Genomic DNA, 17,689 nt, shown 5'->3' with positions numbered 1-17,689 from the left:
ACATCGTTGGTGGGGGTGAAGAGAACCGTGGGGTGGCAGAAAGAGGTGTGGCAATAAATGGGAGGAAGTTAATGAGAGATGGAAGACTCCTGTCAAGTCGGAGGAGGTTGGGCTGAGAGCCCTGGGCCATGATAGTGCCAATCTGGTAGGCATGTATTTATTTATATTTATTGGTCATTTATATAGCGCCTATACACAAGAACAAGTGTCTCAAAGCGCTCCAACGCAGAGAGGTGAGAAGTTAAGAGTTAAAGGTGATTGACATTCTTAATAGTCATTGGAACATTCAGAATGGTCAAGTGCTATGCATGTAGAGTTACAACATAATACAATGGAATACATACATTATTACAACATAAAAACAAACATTATTGTACGTGCCCGATGGTGGTTTCAATAATATAAGAGCTCTACACACAGAAAGGAGAGGGGGAGGGGGTTAGGGTAGAGACGAACAGAACAATAAGACTAACATACGGGCCTGACAGCGTTTCTGATGGTGAACTGTCATGCTAGGCCTGAAGGCATTTCAGAAAGTGCAAGTGCCATAAAAAGAGGAGAGAAGGGAGGAGGGAGGAGAGGGGGACGGGACGGACAGGATAGTGAGATAGAGAAGGGTAGCGAGTTGAACAAAGGCAAATAGATGATGTGCAAGAGGAAGTTGCAGAGATGTGAAACACACCAAAATTCGGATGTCCAAGATCACACAGATGCAGTGCATGAGGAAGGTGCAGAGAAGTAAAACACACCAACATTCTAATTGTAGTATGAAGGAATATAGACCAGTGTAGGTTGGTGACCACCGAAGAATGAGTGCAGTGAGGTACTGATGTGAATTGCAGTGAAATGAAGTACTGTAATCCAGTGGAGGAGTGCAGGGCATCATGGAATGGAGGTGGGTGGAGTCAAGAGGGATAACACATGTGGCACTCTTACCTTGTGCAGCACTGAGACAATAGAAATGCATAGGTGCGCCTCAGAACAGTTAAAGGCTGCCAGATCCGGTACAGAATGATTAGAGGGCTATTGAGGCCTCTCAGGCCTGGACAGGGCCAGACAGGGAGAGCAATGGCCCTTAAAGGAGGACCTTTGAGGGGGCCGGTGGTTGCTTTCCGACCTTGGTTCACCATCTACTGATGTTGTAGAGTCTGGCCAATCACGGCAAGCCTCCTCTGCAGGCTGGGAGGAAAAAAATAGTTGATGAAAGTTACAGCGAGGGGCGGCCATTCTGGAGGGTCCCTCGGCGGCAAGTAACAATGGTGGATGCACCGGAGTGTGCACATGGTGGTGGGGGTAACAGCAGAGCAGAAGGGGAAAAAAGGGGGCCCACCCATCAGGGAGCGAGATTTTATATGCACGGCTCTTGAGCAGGCCGGCAGTCACCTGCTGGCTCTGGTTCTCCATCTGCTGATGTTGTGGAGGCTGGCCAATCACGGCAAGCCACTCAAGAAGTGTGCCAAGAGCACTTCTCATCCGGTTCCACCATTAATAGGCGAGGAATAAAAAGGGGAGAGGATAGAGACCACATGGGGAGTCCATAGGTCAGGAGATGGGACAGCAAAGAGGATGTCTGTGATAGTCAATGATAGTCTACCTGGAGGAAGCATTGACGTGTCAGCAATGGACAATCCTGGGTTGGAGACTACACTTCAAGAGAGGGATTGGAAAGATGATAGAGTAGCAGTTTGAGTAGAAAGGAGAAATGGAGAGCACCATCGTTGCACGGGGGGAGGGGGGCTGGAGAGCAGACATGGGGACTGCACAATGAATGCAGAACTCCTCAGGCAGCCAAGCAGTAAACCGGGCAAAGAAGAGTCAAATGCAACAAATGAAACAGTAAATTAAAGATTAAAGAGGGATAGGGCCTAGGTTACAATAGGCAGCAGAGAGCACACTCATTTCACAAGTATGGAAGCACAGCCAGTACAATGAGCAACCACAAATGATAGTCAAGTTAAAGGAAGGCCTAGCAATTGACAGAGCATTATTTTACAAATAGTACTCACATTTGAATTTCACAGAAAAAGAAAGCCTAGAATGTTAATGCAGCTAACATGATTTCATTTACAAAATACAGTCAAAATCCAACTTTTGGGTAAAAAGCCAGCAGATTCAAAACAGCTATACTTGATACTCCACAATACAGTCAAAATGCAGGCAATTGAACAGAGCCAGAAGGCCCAGCTTTGGCATTGGTAGAGAGGTACTAAAATTAAAATCAGCCAGTAGATTGAGGTACCCAGAAATGTGCTTAATAGGAAAGAGGTGAAAGGCATCAAGGATTGATTTAGATGTCTACAATAAGCACGTTAAAGGGCTGAAATGTAGGTAGGAATGAGAAATGGAAGAGTGAAAAATCATGCCCATGAAAGCAAATGGGATGAAGTATATTGTCAGGTGGGCAGTGAAAATAGTACAGAGCAGTCCGATGTGCACGCATAGTAAAGCAGGTCCTTCAAGACTCAGCGTAGACTGTCAGGGGGGGTGTAGAGACTGGTGGGAGTTAGCCGGCATGTCAACAGTTTCTCCTAAACTTCTAAAGTCACAGTTACTAGCTGGCATGTCGCCAGCATCGTCAAGGCCTCTAAAGTCACAGTGACTAGCTGACATGTCACCATCCTCTTTTAAAGTCACAATTACTATCTGGCATGTAGCCACCTCTCGTAGGCCGCTAAAGCCACAACTACTAGCTGGCATGTTGCCAACCTACCCTAGGACTCTAAAGTCACAGTTAATAGCCGGCATGTTGCCAGTTTCTCCTAAGCTTCTAAAGTAACAATTATTGGCTGGTGTGTCACCAGCCTCTCCTAGGCCTCTAAAGTCACAATGACTAGCTGGAATGCCACCAGCCTCTGCAAATGATAGTCAATGATAGGTCTCTAAAGTCGCAGTTACTATCTGGCATGTAGCCACCCTCTCCTAGACCTCTAAAGCCACAACTACTAGCTGGCATGTTGCCAGCCTACCCCAGGCCTCTAAAGTCACAGTTACTAGCCGGCATGTTGCCAGTGTCTCCTAAGCCTATAAAGTCACAGTTACTAGCTAGCATGTCGCCAGCCTCACCTAGACTTCTAAAGTCACAATTACTGGCTGGCATGGAGCCAGCCTCTCCTAGGCCTCTAAAGCCACAACTACTATCTGGCATGTTGCCAGGCTATGCCAGGCCTATAAAGTCACAATTACCGGGATGGATGTAGCCAGTCTCTCCTAAGCCTCTAAAGTCACAATTACTGGCTGGCATGTCGCCAGCCTCTCTGAGGCCTCTTAATCCACAACTACTAGCTGGCATGTCACAGCCCCTTCTAGGCCTCTAAAGTCACAATTACTAACTGGCATATCACCAGCCTCTCCTAGGCCTCTAAAGTCACAATTACTAGCTGGCATGGCGCTAGCCTCTCCAAGGCCTCTAAAGCTACAATTACTAGCTGCTATGTTGCCCGCCTCTACAAGGCCTCTAAAGCCACAACTACTAGCTGTCATGTTGCCAGCCTCTCCTATGTCTCTAAAGTCACAACTACTAGCTGTAATGTCACCAGCCTCTCCAAGGCCTCTAAAGCCACAATTACTAGCTGACAGGTCATCCGTCTCTCCAAAGCTTCTAAAGTCGCAATTACTGGATGGCATGTTGTCAGCGTCTCCTAGGCCTCTAAAGTCACGATTACTGGCAGACATGTGGCCTGTCTATCCAAGGCCTCTAAAGGCACCGCTACTAGCCAACATGTTGCAGCCCCTCCTAGGCTTCTAAAGTCACAATTACTAGCTGGCATGTTGCAGCCTATTCAAGTCCTCTAAAGTCACAATTACTAGCTGGCATGTTGCCAGCCTATTCAAGTCCTCTAAAGTCACAATTACTAGCTGGCATGTTGCCAGCCTATTCAAGGCCTACTAAAATCGGTCTTTGTGCGGCATCCAAGGTTGTCTGTCCTCCGTCCGACCCTTAGCTTCCCGTGAATGCTTGCATTCTGTTTAAGCTGAGATGCCTGGCGTTTTACAACAAGCCCATGCCATACCTTTTCTGGGGAAAGTACTGCGTCTCGGAGTAAAGGTTCTCTACTCCTTGAAATCTCTGGTCTGAATAAGTCGAGGATGCAGAAACAGGCCTTTCCATGGGTAATGCCTCGATTTTCGAATAACTCTCAGTCTTCTGTTATTCGGAGGTCAGTAGAACATGTTTTTGTTCTGTGAAAAACGACCTACTTTGCTCTTTCCTGCATGTTGTTCCGTGATGTTATGTGTGTGTTTTTTTAATGTACAGTTTTATCAGCCGTGCTTGTTCATGTATGTGCTTCGTCAATACTTTAATTACATGGATTTTTTAAAAAGATTTTAAACAATTTATTTTATTCAAATACTTGATTACAAATTCCCCACTGGAATGGAATGCGCTCTATTGATTCCTCCAAATCCGAGTTTTTTAAAAGAAAATCTATGTTTTGTTTTGCATCTAGTTGCGGGTAAAAACATTTTTTTCACTTTTTTTGCAATATTATTTGCAATATTTTTTTTTTACACTTTTGCAACATTAACCTTGCGTTAAACTTATTAAGACCCCCATTTCTCAAGGTTTATTGAGCAGGTCCAATAAGCTTCAGACCGGCCAGGCCCCTCTTGGCAATCCCTGCAAGACCCAGAAGAGCACTTTAATGCACTTGAATGAATCTGCAGCTTTTTCTAACCTCCCATAAGCTTGCATTGGGACTGGATGAAATGAATGTTATCACTGTCCGCTCTGGCTTATATCCTAAAATGCTTGGCTGTGTTTTTGTCCTATTTCTTTTTTGGATTTTACATTCTAAGCAAAACATGAATAAACTGTGCAAAACTCAGAATGCATTCATTGGGATAGGCAGGCTGCAGGAAAGAGCGCTGGTCGGTGCGGTCTCGCGCTTTCATGCACTTTTCATCTGTCTCCAAGCACTTGATGGAGACGGATCATTGAATGACTCTTGCATGCAGCGTGGCACCTCCTGGATTTCTGCATCCTTCACTGCATGCAAGAAGTCATGCCGGGCTGACCTGTCCATCACAATTTTCCATTGGTTTGCACGGATTGCTGCTAGTTTTTGCATGCACAAGAAAACAATCGTGATGCCAATCCCCAGCGGCATGAGGCAGGAAGCCCACACGCTGTTCCATCTGCCATGCAGACATTACTCATGGTTCAAAATCTTGCTTTGGGTCAACCCAGAGAAAATGTGCCACATTCAGCAAGACTCTTATTTTGTCTAAGACCCTCCATCACCATTCTTTGTTCTGTTAACAAAGACTATGTTGAGGCTTGGGAGGATACCATCGGTAGGCAAGGGGTATATACTAAAGGTGCAGGACCACATTCAGGCTATCAATCCCATGGTGCTCTGTGTTCGCCCTTTCTGTAATATCATGTGCCGTACAATATGTGTCTATTCACAATATTCACTTACCATCTCTTGGTGAAACTGGAATGATGAACAATGCCTTGCTTGTGGGTGACTGAAATAAAGTGGAGACAATGTGACTTCACCTATTTGGAGCTGTTGTAGTCTTCACTGACATGTCGTCTTTTCTTGTGTTAAGGGGGCTCAGAAGCGAAGGAAACGGTTGCCTGAATATGTGACCTTCTCCCGGGGAAGCTCTAAGGGTCTGTCAGTTTCCAACCCATCGTTCAACGATATGGAGTCGGAGAAGAAAAGAGACTTAATGGAGCGAAGGTTCACGCACAGCAAGGTAGAGTATTGAGTTTCTCTTTAAAGTCTAACACTATGAAAGTCTTGCGTCCGACAGATCATTTATACCATGGCGACACCATCATTGAAAAGATAATCGGATGAAATCATCACTGACAAAATGCCCAGTTGACCTCCTTGCTGATAAACCACCCTAGTGTCAAGAAGGCTATCTGACTGCAAGTCACCATTAATGAAGGCTATGCTTCAGAGTAATCTGACCTAGTAGAACCCCACTCAAAACAAGTCCCGGCCCGTAACAAGTACAGGGAAGTTCTGGCTCTTTTCAACATTCATACACTTCTCAGAAAACAGATCATACCATCAAGAAATAAGTGTTACTGGATGTTGGATCCTTTGTATGCTTCATCAATGACCTCAAATCGCTTCTATTCTCCAACTCCTTCTCATACAACGAATCAAAACTCCAATTTCCAAATGAAATGTAAAAATCTCCTAGAAACAAGGCCTATCCTGATGCACACAACCCTCCCAAGGACTTGATGCTTACACATAAACTCTTTGGATGAAGTTTCCCATTATAATCACCAAGTCTTAGAACCTGCCCTCTGAACTATATGGGATGGGAACAATTCATGGCTCGATGTAACTACTGACAGATGGTAATGATCATTCAAAACAATACACAATCAAAGATATGAGATTTGTTGTTTTTGTTTTTTTATTGTGAAATTGATCAAATTTTGATCTTACACACATTTACAATTCTTCATTTCAAATACCTAAATGAAAATTTATTAAAAAGAAAAAAGAATTAATCACAGAATACATCACATATTTTTAAAGCAAATTTAAAAGTTATCAAAATTTCCACAGGGCAGAGCATTTCATGGGATTCTCTGCCAGAGCCTTCCTAGCTTGAGATCTTACAAAAATCACCAAGAAATATAGAAACAATTGTCCCTTCCTCCATGGACAACTTCCCTCCACTCTACATGTCTTGCATTTGGCTCCCCAGCCAGTCCAGCTAGCATCTGAATTGATAACATAAGTGTTTAATCCAAAAATGGCTTGCCCATTCTGAGACTGAACTGCCACTCTAACACTGTGAAAGTCTCCCATTAAGGAAAACAATGCTCTGTGCTCAGACCATGCAACACATGTTGCACCTGATGCCTCTATAGTGTCATGTCATGGTCCCCAGAAGATGGCCTAAATCAATTACGATAATAGTCCCACAATCCTGGCCAAGTGCCTACACCATCATCCCCTCAATGTGGCTGTATACTTTTGTGTTTGACCTTCATTTGAGATTACAGGGCTCCAAAGGATTGTCTAACAATGAAACATAGGTCAAAGGGTAGGAACTAGTTCTGCCTTATCCCAATTGATCAAATACCACCTCCTAGAGGGGGGCAGTGTGTCTCTAAGCAGAGATGAGCTTTGCGCATCTGAGAAGCCTGGGACATGAAGACCATTTCATTCAAGCAGATGCGTATCCTTTCTACCTACACTTTGAGTGCTGCTACCATATTCTTCAGCTTCTTGAAACTCCAGCTGGAAGAGGAGACAACAAAGAAGGAATGCTTGCAAACTCTCAGACGCATCCCTCCTTTGGAACTGTATTACGCTCCTTTAGAGGGCGTGAATGGCAACTCTCAAATAGCCATCCTTTTGATCGGAGTGCACTAGCCAGTCCCGTTTTTGAAAGACATCCCTGAGCACATGGATGCCATCTATCTTGAAATGGTACCAAATAGTCCAGCTGATAAAATCTTGCAGGTCCAACCAAGCCCACATTCCCTTCATATGGAGCAGAAAGAAATCGCTGGGACGTCCCTCTGTAAACCCAATAGGCCCTTCCCTTGCAAGGCCTGCCACCTTCTTGTCCAGTAGTTCTCTTTCCTCCTAGAACGTGTGCACCAACGTGGGCACCTTTCCAGGAAATGTGAGCCTAGAAGGCCATCTAAAAACTGTCCAGGCATGCCACAATATAGCCCCAATTTATTTCAAACATCCTTCTCTGACTGTCACCGGTTTGCACAACCCAGCTAACAAGTGCCTCAGCTTTATCTGGGACAGCAGAAGAACCTAAGAATGTAGCCATTCCTTCTCAACAGGGGCCCCTAACAGAAGCCCTTGAGTTCAGGCAGCCTGCCTCTAAAGAAGTCAGTTCACCCAATGATTTTATTCCAAATACATATGCGCTCCATGTAGAAATGTCGCAGCTGCCATTGACCAGAATGCATACCAACTTACATTCAACTTCAGACCATCCCTTAACTGCGCACAATTAGTTTCTTATTATATACTTCACAAATTCCCCCTATTTCCTAGGGAATTTTCCCCCTAACTTATAACATATCTGCACAAATTCCATTCCTTTTGTGAAATGTATTTGAACAACTTCATCTTATTTTCTTTTGCAATACCACAAATACATCCACTGATTTACCAAATGTATGGTGTACCTCAGTTTCTGCCTAACAATACATACTTAGCCAAGGCATGTATTTACCGTGCATTTGTTTAGTCAATATATATCATGCCTAAATCCCTGCCATTACCTGTTCCACTAAAGTGTCCCATTGATTTATGTGGCCCCTTGTGAGCTTCTTCAAGGCCGATTTAGGTTTAGCACTTGAATCTGTATAGTTAAATCTCTTTGTATCTTTTCTCAAAATTAGAATCCAATGTTACTTCCACCTTTTGGTATTCTCACGCTTTACTTGTCTTAATACTTTGATACACATAGAGCTATCACACTAATGTGAAGAGTCTTCTTTGTTTCCCCATTTACATATCTTCCTCATAGCTGATCCACTGTGTCTTGAGAAACACGTGTTTTCAGCGTTTGCTTCCAGAATGCATACTGCCCTAGATACCCACCACGCCAGGATCATCAGATCTACCATTTCACCTGTATCCCCTGCCCTTTCAGAGAGGCCATCATCTGGGCCATAAGCCCCAACAGGTCAGAAACGCCATTCAAATGTAGACTAGTAAGCGGGAACTCCTCTGCTGGAAGATCGGCCAAGAAAGAGAATAGGCCAGGATATGAGGTTATGGGCTAAGTAAACAGAGAGTTGGTCATTCAGTAGCACATGTTCTTTGATGTTAAGAATTAACGGTTCCCTTTTGGGAAGTGTGTTTGTTTTTCACGCTGTGCTGCTGAAAGCTTAAGTTAAGTTATCAGACTCCATTCCTTATGTTTAAATAGAATGAGCACTTCATCAAGAAAGTCATTTGGGGTAGCTTAGGGTAGCAGCTGCTACCCGGGGAGACTCCCTTATGAACCCTGGCACTACCCTTGCATTCCCTAGATCAGTGTTTACAGGGGCCGGGCAGTAGAAATGAAGATAAACCTGGCTCTGATTAGATATATTTACTGGTGAGAGTTTGCACCCCATGCCCCTCCCATGGCCCCTCATCAGCTTCTTATTGGCTGCTAAGACTGGGGTATTTGAGGCTGTGCTTGTTAGGGAGAATTCTCAAAATGTGCTAATTTCCCTTACCTTTTGAGACCCCCAGCATTTTTGATGGATTTCTAGGATTTGATTTTTTACCTGGGAAGAGTAGGAGGCTTTTTTCCCACTCTTCTATGTATTTTGATGTGTGTTTTACTTTTGTGTTCTTTGTTTGTTTGTTTGTTTATTACTTGTATTGCGCGCCAGACCCGAGGGTATAAGGGCGCATAGCATAGGATCATACAAAGCTTAGTTACACAAGAAGTATCCAGACAAAGTAGTTACAAGGAGTCAGATACAGAGTTTCAAATATACAGGGTATTTACAATTTCAAGTATACAGGGTATTTACAAATAATGTATTTACAGGTCAGACATACAAACTTAGGGCTTATGTCAGTGTGTGAGGTGGATGGCAAAGCAGGTAGAAAAGGGTTTATGCAGTGTATGAGTGACTAGTGGATAATGAGGAGAGTTTGACAAGGTGTCATAGGTTCGCTTGGAGGTCGGAGTCCTTAAGCCACTTGATTGTGCATTGTCGGAATTTATGATAGGAATGCTCTGTTCTGAGATGGGGGGCGGGAGCGAGTTCCAGAGCTGTGCTGCCTTAACCTGAAAGCTGTTGCCCCCCCACTCTGGTTAGTTTGAATCTGGGAATTAGGAGGCAGTTTGCATTGGAGAGTCTGGTTATTTTAGGCACAGGTTTCGTGGCAATTCTGTCCAAAAGGTAAATTGGGGCTACTTTGTTCATGCATTTGTGCGTGAGCGAGGCGACTTTTAGTTTGATTTTATCTACGGTGGATAGCCAATTGTTGGCTCTTCTTGTCTCAGAGATGTGTTCTCTCCTTGTGATTTCTAGGGCAGCTCTAAGCATTGTTTTGCCGGACTTGGATTTTTTGGGTAATTTGTTTGTTCGATCCTATGTACATGGCATTACAATAGTCGAGCTTTGAGAGTATGAGTGCTCTGGCCAGGGTAATGCAGCTGTCATTAGAAAGGAAGGCTTTGCCTGCTCTTATTAGCTTGCAAGTGTAGGCTGTCGATGAAGCCATGGAATTTACCTGTTTGTTGAGGGAAAGGGTGGCATCCAAGTAGAACCCCAAGGTTTTTACTTCCTTGGCAACTGTAATGATGTTATTGTTGATATTGAAGGTTGAGTAATTGGGACTCAATTTTTTGAGGGATGATGGGGTGCCAGGATAATGATCTCAGTCTTGTCATCATTCAGGCATAGTCCATAGGTGGCCATCCATGCCTGGATGATGGGATAGACCTTGTTCACCAAGGCCAAATCCTTTTCATAATCGCCAGTAAGGGGCAGGAGGATCTGGGTATCATCAGCATAATTAGTGTAGGTAATAGCCAGATCATCCAGATCATCGAAAAGGGGCTTGGTGAAAATGTTATATAACGTGGGTGAGACACAAGATCCCTGGGGCACACCGCTTATGATAGGAATGGGGTCGGCTGCTGCCATGGGGGAAAAGACGGTCATGGTGCGATCGCTAAGAAAATATTTTATCCATGCTATGGTGTCAGCGGAGAAGTATGCTGCCGTGTCCAGGTGGCTGCATAGGACCTGATGATCGACCAAATCAAAAACCGATAAGTCCAAGAGTAGAAGAAGGGCTGAGTTTCCCTTATCTCTCAATTCATCGATTTGGGCCTTTAAACCCAATAGTGTGGTTTCTGTCCCGTGCTTAGGTCTGAACCCCGATTGTCTAGATTGTCCAACTATAGTGATGGGACGGTAATTGGTGGGAATCAGTGGGTCTAGTCTGTTTTTTTAGTAGGGGAGCACCCATGATTCCTTGAGGTTGGTTGGGATGGTGTTGGTCATAAATGACACGTTGATAAGTTTAGTGATAAAAGGAGATAGATCTCTGGCGGCATCTTTTATAAGTTGAGCGGGCCAAGGGTCGCCCTGACAATTGGATGGCTTAAGTGATAGTATGTTTTTTTCTGTTTCAATTATAGTGACTTTGGCAAACTTAAATCTAGGTGACTCGTTGTTAGGGAGGTCTGCTGAAGTTCTGCTAGGCATATTGCAAGTTAATGAGGCTTTTTTGTTAGCATTTTTTTCTTTTAGAGTCGCAACCTTATTTGCTAGTGCTTGCTGAATATTTGAGCACCAGAGTTTATCTTTTGTGCAGTTATCTGACACAGGGATAGGGGCTTCGAGCTCTTTAAGGATAGCGAAGAGTTCTTTTGTGCCGGATTTAGCTTGGGTTATTCTCGCATGGTAGGTTTCACATTTTGCCAGGAGTATTTCATTTTTGTATAGGGAGGTGATGGCAATAAGCTTGGACTTATTTTCTTCAGACGGTTGTGTTTTCCAGGTTGTTGCGCAAAGCCTTTCTTTAGTGTGAAGTGTTTTCAGGTAAGGAGTGTACCATGAATTGAAGTGGGCCTTGGGTTTGCTTTGTCGCACTTTGAGTGGTGCTATATTGTCTAAGGATGAAGTCTTTGGTTATGGAGTTTTAAAACAACTCCATAGGCATCCTCTTTTTCTGTGTGTCACACAACACCTTCAGTGCAGTGACACAGGGATGTATTTTGGACTCCCCAAGGTTTAAATACCTTCTCTGGGACTGCCTACCATCTCCCAGAGCATGTAAAGTTAAATTGGCTTTACTAGTCTCTTTAAATTTACTGACCCAACACACCCTATCTTCCTATAGAGTGCTGGAGAGGTTGCCTAGCATCCCCTGAGTCTAAACTCTAATGCAACTGTCAAATGTTACCATTTCCTACTTTAAATGGCGGGTGGCAGTGGTTTAGATCAACTACCGTGATTTTTCGGACCGCTAACAACGGTAGCTAAAAATCGGGTCAGCCATGTTTTTCAGTATGGCACCCCAGACCTATCTGTAAAAACAGACTCCGGTCATCTTTTTTCACCATTTCTTTTAGGAAAGGTCCTTCTTGTGTTTGTCTCTGCACGCCAAACCAGGTTTGTTCCCTTTGTTTGTTGGCCTTTGGCGGGCTTGAGTGCTGAAGCCCTTCTCTGGCGCCAAAGTGTCTGGAGTGGACAGGATGTGAGGGAGGTGCCCGAAACTCCCTGTGTTTTGTCTCCTAGGAGACCTGAATGCACTCTGGCGTGATTTGCTGGCTGTCCAGCAAGGACAGCCACCCTGCGGTGTGAGTGATAGCCAGGCTGGAATGAATGGAGAACAACTGTTTAAAAACAGGTCTCTGGGACTTGAAAAGCAGAGTCGACCACTGGCACGAAAGAACCGAAGACGAGCTAAAAGAAGTGGACTGCTGCAACTCCTGGACGACCGGTGAAGTACTGCTGTCGGTTCGAATTGCCTGAAATTCCAATGGACAGAGAAGCACTTCAAGGTTAACTTCTTCCCTTGAGTTTGGTGGGAACAACCAACTCGCAAGCCACCTGGACACCATCTGGTCGAATTTTCATCAGAGTGCTGTTGAAAACCGGATAGCCAGAGGGAAGGAAACCAGCTCGTGGACTTTAAGGCACTCACACCTTAAACCGACGTCTTGCTAAGCTTTTGGCTTCATCCCCGGGCAGTGCAGGAACCTCCCGACGTCCTCCTTCTTGTCCCCACGACTGAAGCTCAGGAACAGCAAGATCTGCTCAAACTGCCAGGAATAACTGCCTCAGCTACAGCTCTTCTTCACTAACAACATACTATGCAAACGCGGTCTGGAAATCTTTTCGGCCATCACAAAAGTTGTGGAACTTTCCTCAACTTCAAAGTCTTGTCCTTCCCTAAACATTCGTCAAACTTTTCACCTAGCCAAATTCTTCTAAACTCTGTGGCAAAGACTTTACCATTACTTCCAGAACTGTGCTATCCAATACAAAGACTCTGAACCATTGACTTTGTCGAGGCCTATGAGATGAACTGCTGGTTGTAGTTTACTGAAACCATTTGCCCTGCCTATGAATGCATTTGTGCTGTTGATTCTTCTAACCTTGTCTTTTTTACCCCTTTTTAAAGTATATGAAGTGCCATTTTGCTCCCACTTCAGGAGAGCTAAACTTGTTCATCTGCTTATCGGTTGTGTATTTGTGGCTTATTCGTGTGTGATATTGAGCTGCTCTTGCTAGTGTAATGTTTTCACACTGACTTTGTAAATAAATGTATATTCTTTTACGAAGAAACCTTGAGTAAGTGTTTGTTTGAATCACTGTATTAGTTGGTTTGTTTGTTTGTTTATTTATTTGATAATGCGCACCAAGACCTTGGGCAGCTGGGCGCAACAGTACAAGTAGACTCAAAGCTTAGTTACAGTGCCTGACACAGGCTATTACATACAAAAGTAAATTACAACAAATAGTACAGTGCATGCAGGGTCATATAGGGTCAGCAATAGAAGAAGACGATCTTAACATATGCATAGCGGGATCAGACTGGGGAGGGGAAGTTACATATCGTTGGTGTGCAGCCATTTGAGAGCGTTGCTTCTAAATCTGGTGTACTTTACTTTACTTTACTTTATTACATTTGTATGGTGCACCATAAACCCATAGGTGTGAGGGCGCATACAAAAACATAGAAAAAATAGAGATAGAGAGGCCGAACAATCTAACGGAAAGAAGAACCGCAAACCAGGGGCAAATATTTGAAGAGGAAGGTTTTAAGGCCCTTCTTAAATGTATTCAGGGATGATGAGTTTCTCAGTTGGTCTGGCAGAGTGTTCCAAAGCGCCGGTGCAACAGAGGCAAAAGCACCACATTGTGCCTTTTTGCCTTTGACTCTGGGCTGCTGGAGCAGGTTCCGGTTGTTGGACCGAAGGTTTCTGGCTGAAGATTTTATTCCAATGTACCTTTGCAGGTAGGTGGGCATCTTGCCCTCAAGGCATTTAAATGTGATGACCATAAGTCTAAAGGAGATTCTTGAGTCCACAGGCAGCCAGTGTAGTGCTCGACGTGCCTCCGAGACATGTACCCTATATGCAAGACCAGATACCACTCTAACTGCTCCATTCTGAACTACCTGAAGGCGTTTGATGATTTTTTTTACTGGAGCCTGCTAATAAACTATAACAGTAGTCTAGTTTGGAGCCGATAAAGGCTTGGGCGATGGTCTCAGCGTTGGATTGGGAGATGTACGGACGCAGGTGGGACAGCAATTTAATATAATAGTTGGCGGAAGAAACGGTACTGGCCACATAAGAATTAATCTTGAGTGATTGATCCAAAACCACGCCCAGGATTTTAACCTTAGGAAGTGTGGAAATTAGAGCGTCTCCCAGCTGGAAATGTTTGTAAATTGGGTCTAGTTTGGCTAGGGTAATGGGCGTCTGAGGTCAAGTGGGTCAAGTGGGAGTGTATTCCATGATTGTGCAGCTTTGACAGGGAAGCTAGATCCTCCCGCCGTGGTTAGTTTAAATGTAGGGATTTCGAGCAGGAAAGTGTTGGCAGATCTCGTAGGTCGATTTAAGGGTCTCCTGTTGATTGTTTCAGCTAGGCACGGGGTGCTAGATTATTTAGGCATTTAGATGTGAGAGAAATAGTTTTAAGGAGGATTCTGTCCTTTATCCTTAGCCAGTGGGCCTCAGTCCGGTATTTAGAGATATGCTCTCTACGTGGGATATTCAGCGCTGCTCTTAGGGCGTTATTTTGTAATCTCTGGAGTTTGTCCATTACCGACTTGTTGGCTCCTGAGTATAGGGCATTACAATAGTCCAGTCTAGACATGATAAGAGCATTGGCCAAGGTGAGGCAGCTGGCACTGGACAGGAATGGTCTGGCAGCTTGGATGAGTTTGCAGGTGTAAGTAGTTGTAGAGGCGAGAGAGTTCACTTGCTTTTTGAGTGTGAGAGCAGAGCCAAGGTAGAATCCTAGCGTTTTAACCTCTCGCATAACCTTAATAGTATTGTTATCAATATTAAATGATGCATAGTCTGGGGTAAGTTTATTTAGGTTATGGCCTGATCCAAGGAGCAGGATTTCAGTTTTATCGTCGTTCAGGCAGAGGCCGTGGGTGGCCATCCATGCCTGAATGAGGATGCATATTTTATGCTCCAAGGCCAGGTCCGCTTCACAGTTGACCGAAAGGGGTATGAGGATCTGAGTGTCGTCTGCATAATTTGTGTAGGTGACACCCAGTCTGTCCAACTTGTCAAACAATGGCTTGGTGAAAATGTTATACATAGTGGGTGAGACACAGGAGCCCTGTGGGACTCCACATGTGATTTGGATGGGATCAGCGCAGGTAGAGTAAGAGAAGACTCTCATGGTCAGGTTGGCTAGAAAGGATTGGACCCAGGCTATAGCTTCCCCTGTGAAGTTGGCAGCGAACTTGAGGTGGTTGCATAAAACTGCATGATGCACCAAGTCAAAAGCTGCTGACAAGTCTAGTAGGAGTAGCAGTGCTGTTTTCCCACTGTCCTTGAATTCCTCAATTTTAGTTTTAAGATCTATCAGGGCTGTTTCAGTGCCATGGAGAGGCCGGAAACCCGATTGGCGCGAGCCTAGTAGATGGTTGGCTTCCAAGTAATCTTGAATTTGAAGATAGACTACTCTATCGATAATTTTTAGTAGGAAAGGTATGGTGGTGATAGGCCTATAGTTGGTTGGGATAGATGGATCAAGCGTTTGTTTTTTAAGTAGGGGTAGGACCCAGGATTCTTTTAGGTTGGCCGGTACTGTGTTGGATTTGAAGGAGGAGTTGATGAGCTTCGAGATTAACGGGGCTAAAGCTCTAGCTGCGTCCTTTATTATTTGTGCTGGGCAGCTGTCGCCCTTACAGTTGGATGGCTTCAGTGAGAGGATGACCTTTTCAGTGTCGATAATAGAGATGGGTTTGAAGCTAAAAGGCGGGATATTATTGGGCTCAGTTGCTGATGGTGCTTGTTGATCAGTAGGGGGGAGGGAGTCATTTTTATTAGTTATTTTGTGTTGGAGGGTGGAGATTTTATTCGATAGGGCATTCTGTATGTTAGTACACCATCAATGGCCCTTGGGGACAGTGTCAGTTGGTTGAATGGGGGATTCCATTTCCCGGAGGATGGCGAAAAGTTCCTTAGTGTTTGATTTGGCATTAGTAATTCTGTCATTGAATACATTTTTTTTTTTGTATTGATAATTTCTGTCTTTTAATGTTTGGAGAATTGGTTTAAATTGGCTTTATTATTGTCAGTGGGCGAATTGCGCCAGATAGCTTGGAGTTTTCTTTTCTGCTTTCTGAGATCCTTACGTTGGGGTGTGAACCAGGCATTAAGGTGGGCTTCTTGCTTGGCTTTGCGTAGTTTGGGTCGTGCAATAGTATCTAGTGTGTGAGACATAGCTGTGTTAAAGGTGTCTACTAGGGTATCTGGGTCAGTATTGTTCTACAGGCCATTAATAGTAGGCAGGAGGAGCGGGATGAGTTTTTCTGTAGTAATGTCTTTTTTACTTCTAGTGGGGAATGGTGGTATCAGTTTGATAGTTTTGGGGCTGAGGAGATCAAGTGTGGCAGTGAAGTTTATTAGATAGTGGTCCGTCCATGGTTGAAGGATGATGTCAGTAATGGTTATGTTGCAGTTAAGTTCAGATACCCAGTCAAGGGTTCTACCTTTAACATGTGTGGGGGAGAGGACTTTTTGGGTAAGCCCATGGTCATTTCGTAAGGCTGTTATAGAATGGGCATTTTTGTTATCTGGCTCATTAAAGCCAATGTTAAAGTCACCCAACAGCCGCGTTTGAGAGTGGTTTTGGGTATTATTAGCTATGAGGGTGGTAAGGCCATCTTCGAAGGTTCCCAAAAGACCTGGGGGCCTAAAGATCAAGAGGATGGTTAGCGTGCAGTTATTAGAGAGTGGCAATTTTGCTGAGAATATTTCACAGGATGCACAAGGAGGTGAGGTGGTTGGTCTGATAGGCAGAGTAGTTTTAGAGATGATGGCTAGGCCACCGCCTTTGGTGTTGGGTCTGTCTACTCTGTGGATCTGGTAATTGTCAGGTACAGCTAGCATCAGGGTGGGTCCTGCTGCCTCGTGGAGCCAGGTCTCTGTTACGGCAAGAAGGTCGAGGCTGCCGTTGTTTAGTATGTCAGCAATTTCAGTGGCATGGGCTACCATGGATCTGGCGTTGATGAGGGATCCAGTTAATGTCAAAGTACTCTTAGGATTGGGGTTGCTTACAGGTTTGTCTGTGTGTTTATTTCGACTCAGGTGTTTCTTTTTGTGAAAGTGAATGGACATTGGGGTCAGAGTTGAGGATTTTGTAGCTTGAGTTTGCTTATCCAGTTGAGTCTGTGTAATCGGGAGTCTAGCAGTCTTATTTGCATTATTTCTTTTCGGTTCATATATGCAAGGTAGTTTTGCCCTAAGTCTCAAGTTTCTGTCTGTAGGAGGGCTAGTGCTATAAGGAGCAAAGTCCATGATTGTAATGAGGCCAAGTGTAGTTAGGAGGGTCAGGGAGGTCGGGATTCTACTCATGGTAGTTAGTGTAATTATAGGTCTAGGTTACTTCACTTACTTCGCTAAGGGTTGTCTGACTAGGGTGTCACAGTGTGGACTGAGGGTGGGTAGTTGTAACAAAGGGGTTCACCCAGTAATATAGATAATGGAGTATGCTAATAGGGCCGCGTTACAGGTATAT

General features: G+C 44.4%; 1 protein-coding gene across 2 annotated transcripts in view; it reads left to right on the top strand.

Annotated features, from left to right (window-relative positions):
* LOC138580291 (pleckstrin homology domain-containing family G member 6-like) overlaps positions 1-17,689 on the top strand; it is a 365,164-nt gene that overhangs the window by 179,593 nt on the left and 167,882 nt on the right. For both annotated transcript variants that reach the window (XM_069650705.1, XM_069650704.1), the window contains exon 3: positions 5,557-5,706. In XM_069650705.1, coding sequence (XP_069506806.1) covers positions 5,557-5,706 — 150 coding nt within the window. The remainder of the gene's footprint in view (positions 1-5,556; positions 5,707-17,689) is intronic.

The sequence above is a fragment of the Ambystoma mexicanum genome, chromosome 3p (genome assembly GCF_040938575.1).
Source record: "Ambystoma mexicanum isolate Mex_15411 chromosome 3p, UKY_AmexF1_1, whole genome shotgun sequence".
NCBI classification, from domain to species: Eukaryota; Metazoa; Chordata; class Amphibia; order Caudata; family Ambystomatidae; genus Ambystoma; species Ambystoma mexicanum.
This window is presented reverse-complemented; position numbering and strand designations above follow the sequence as displayed.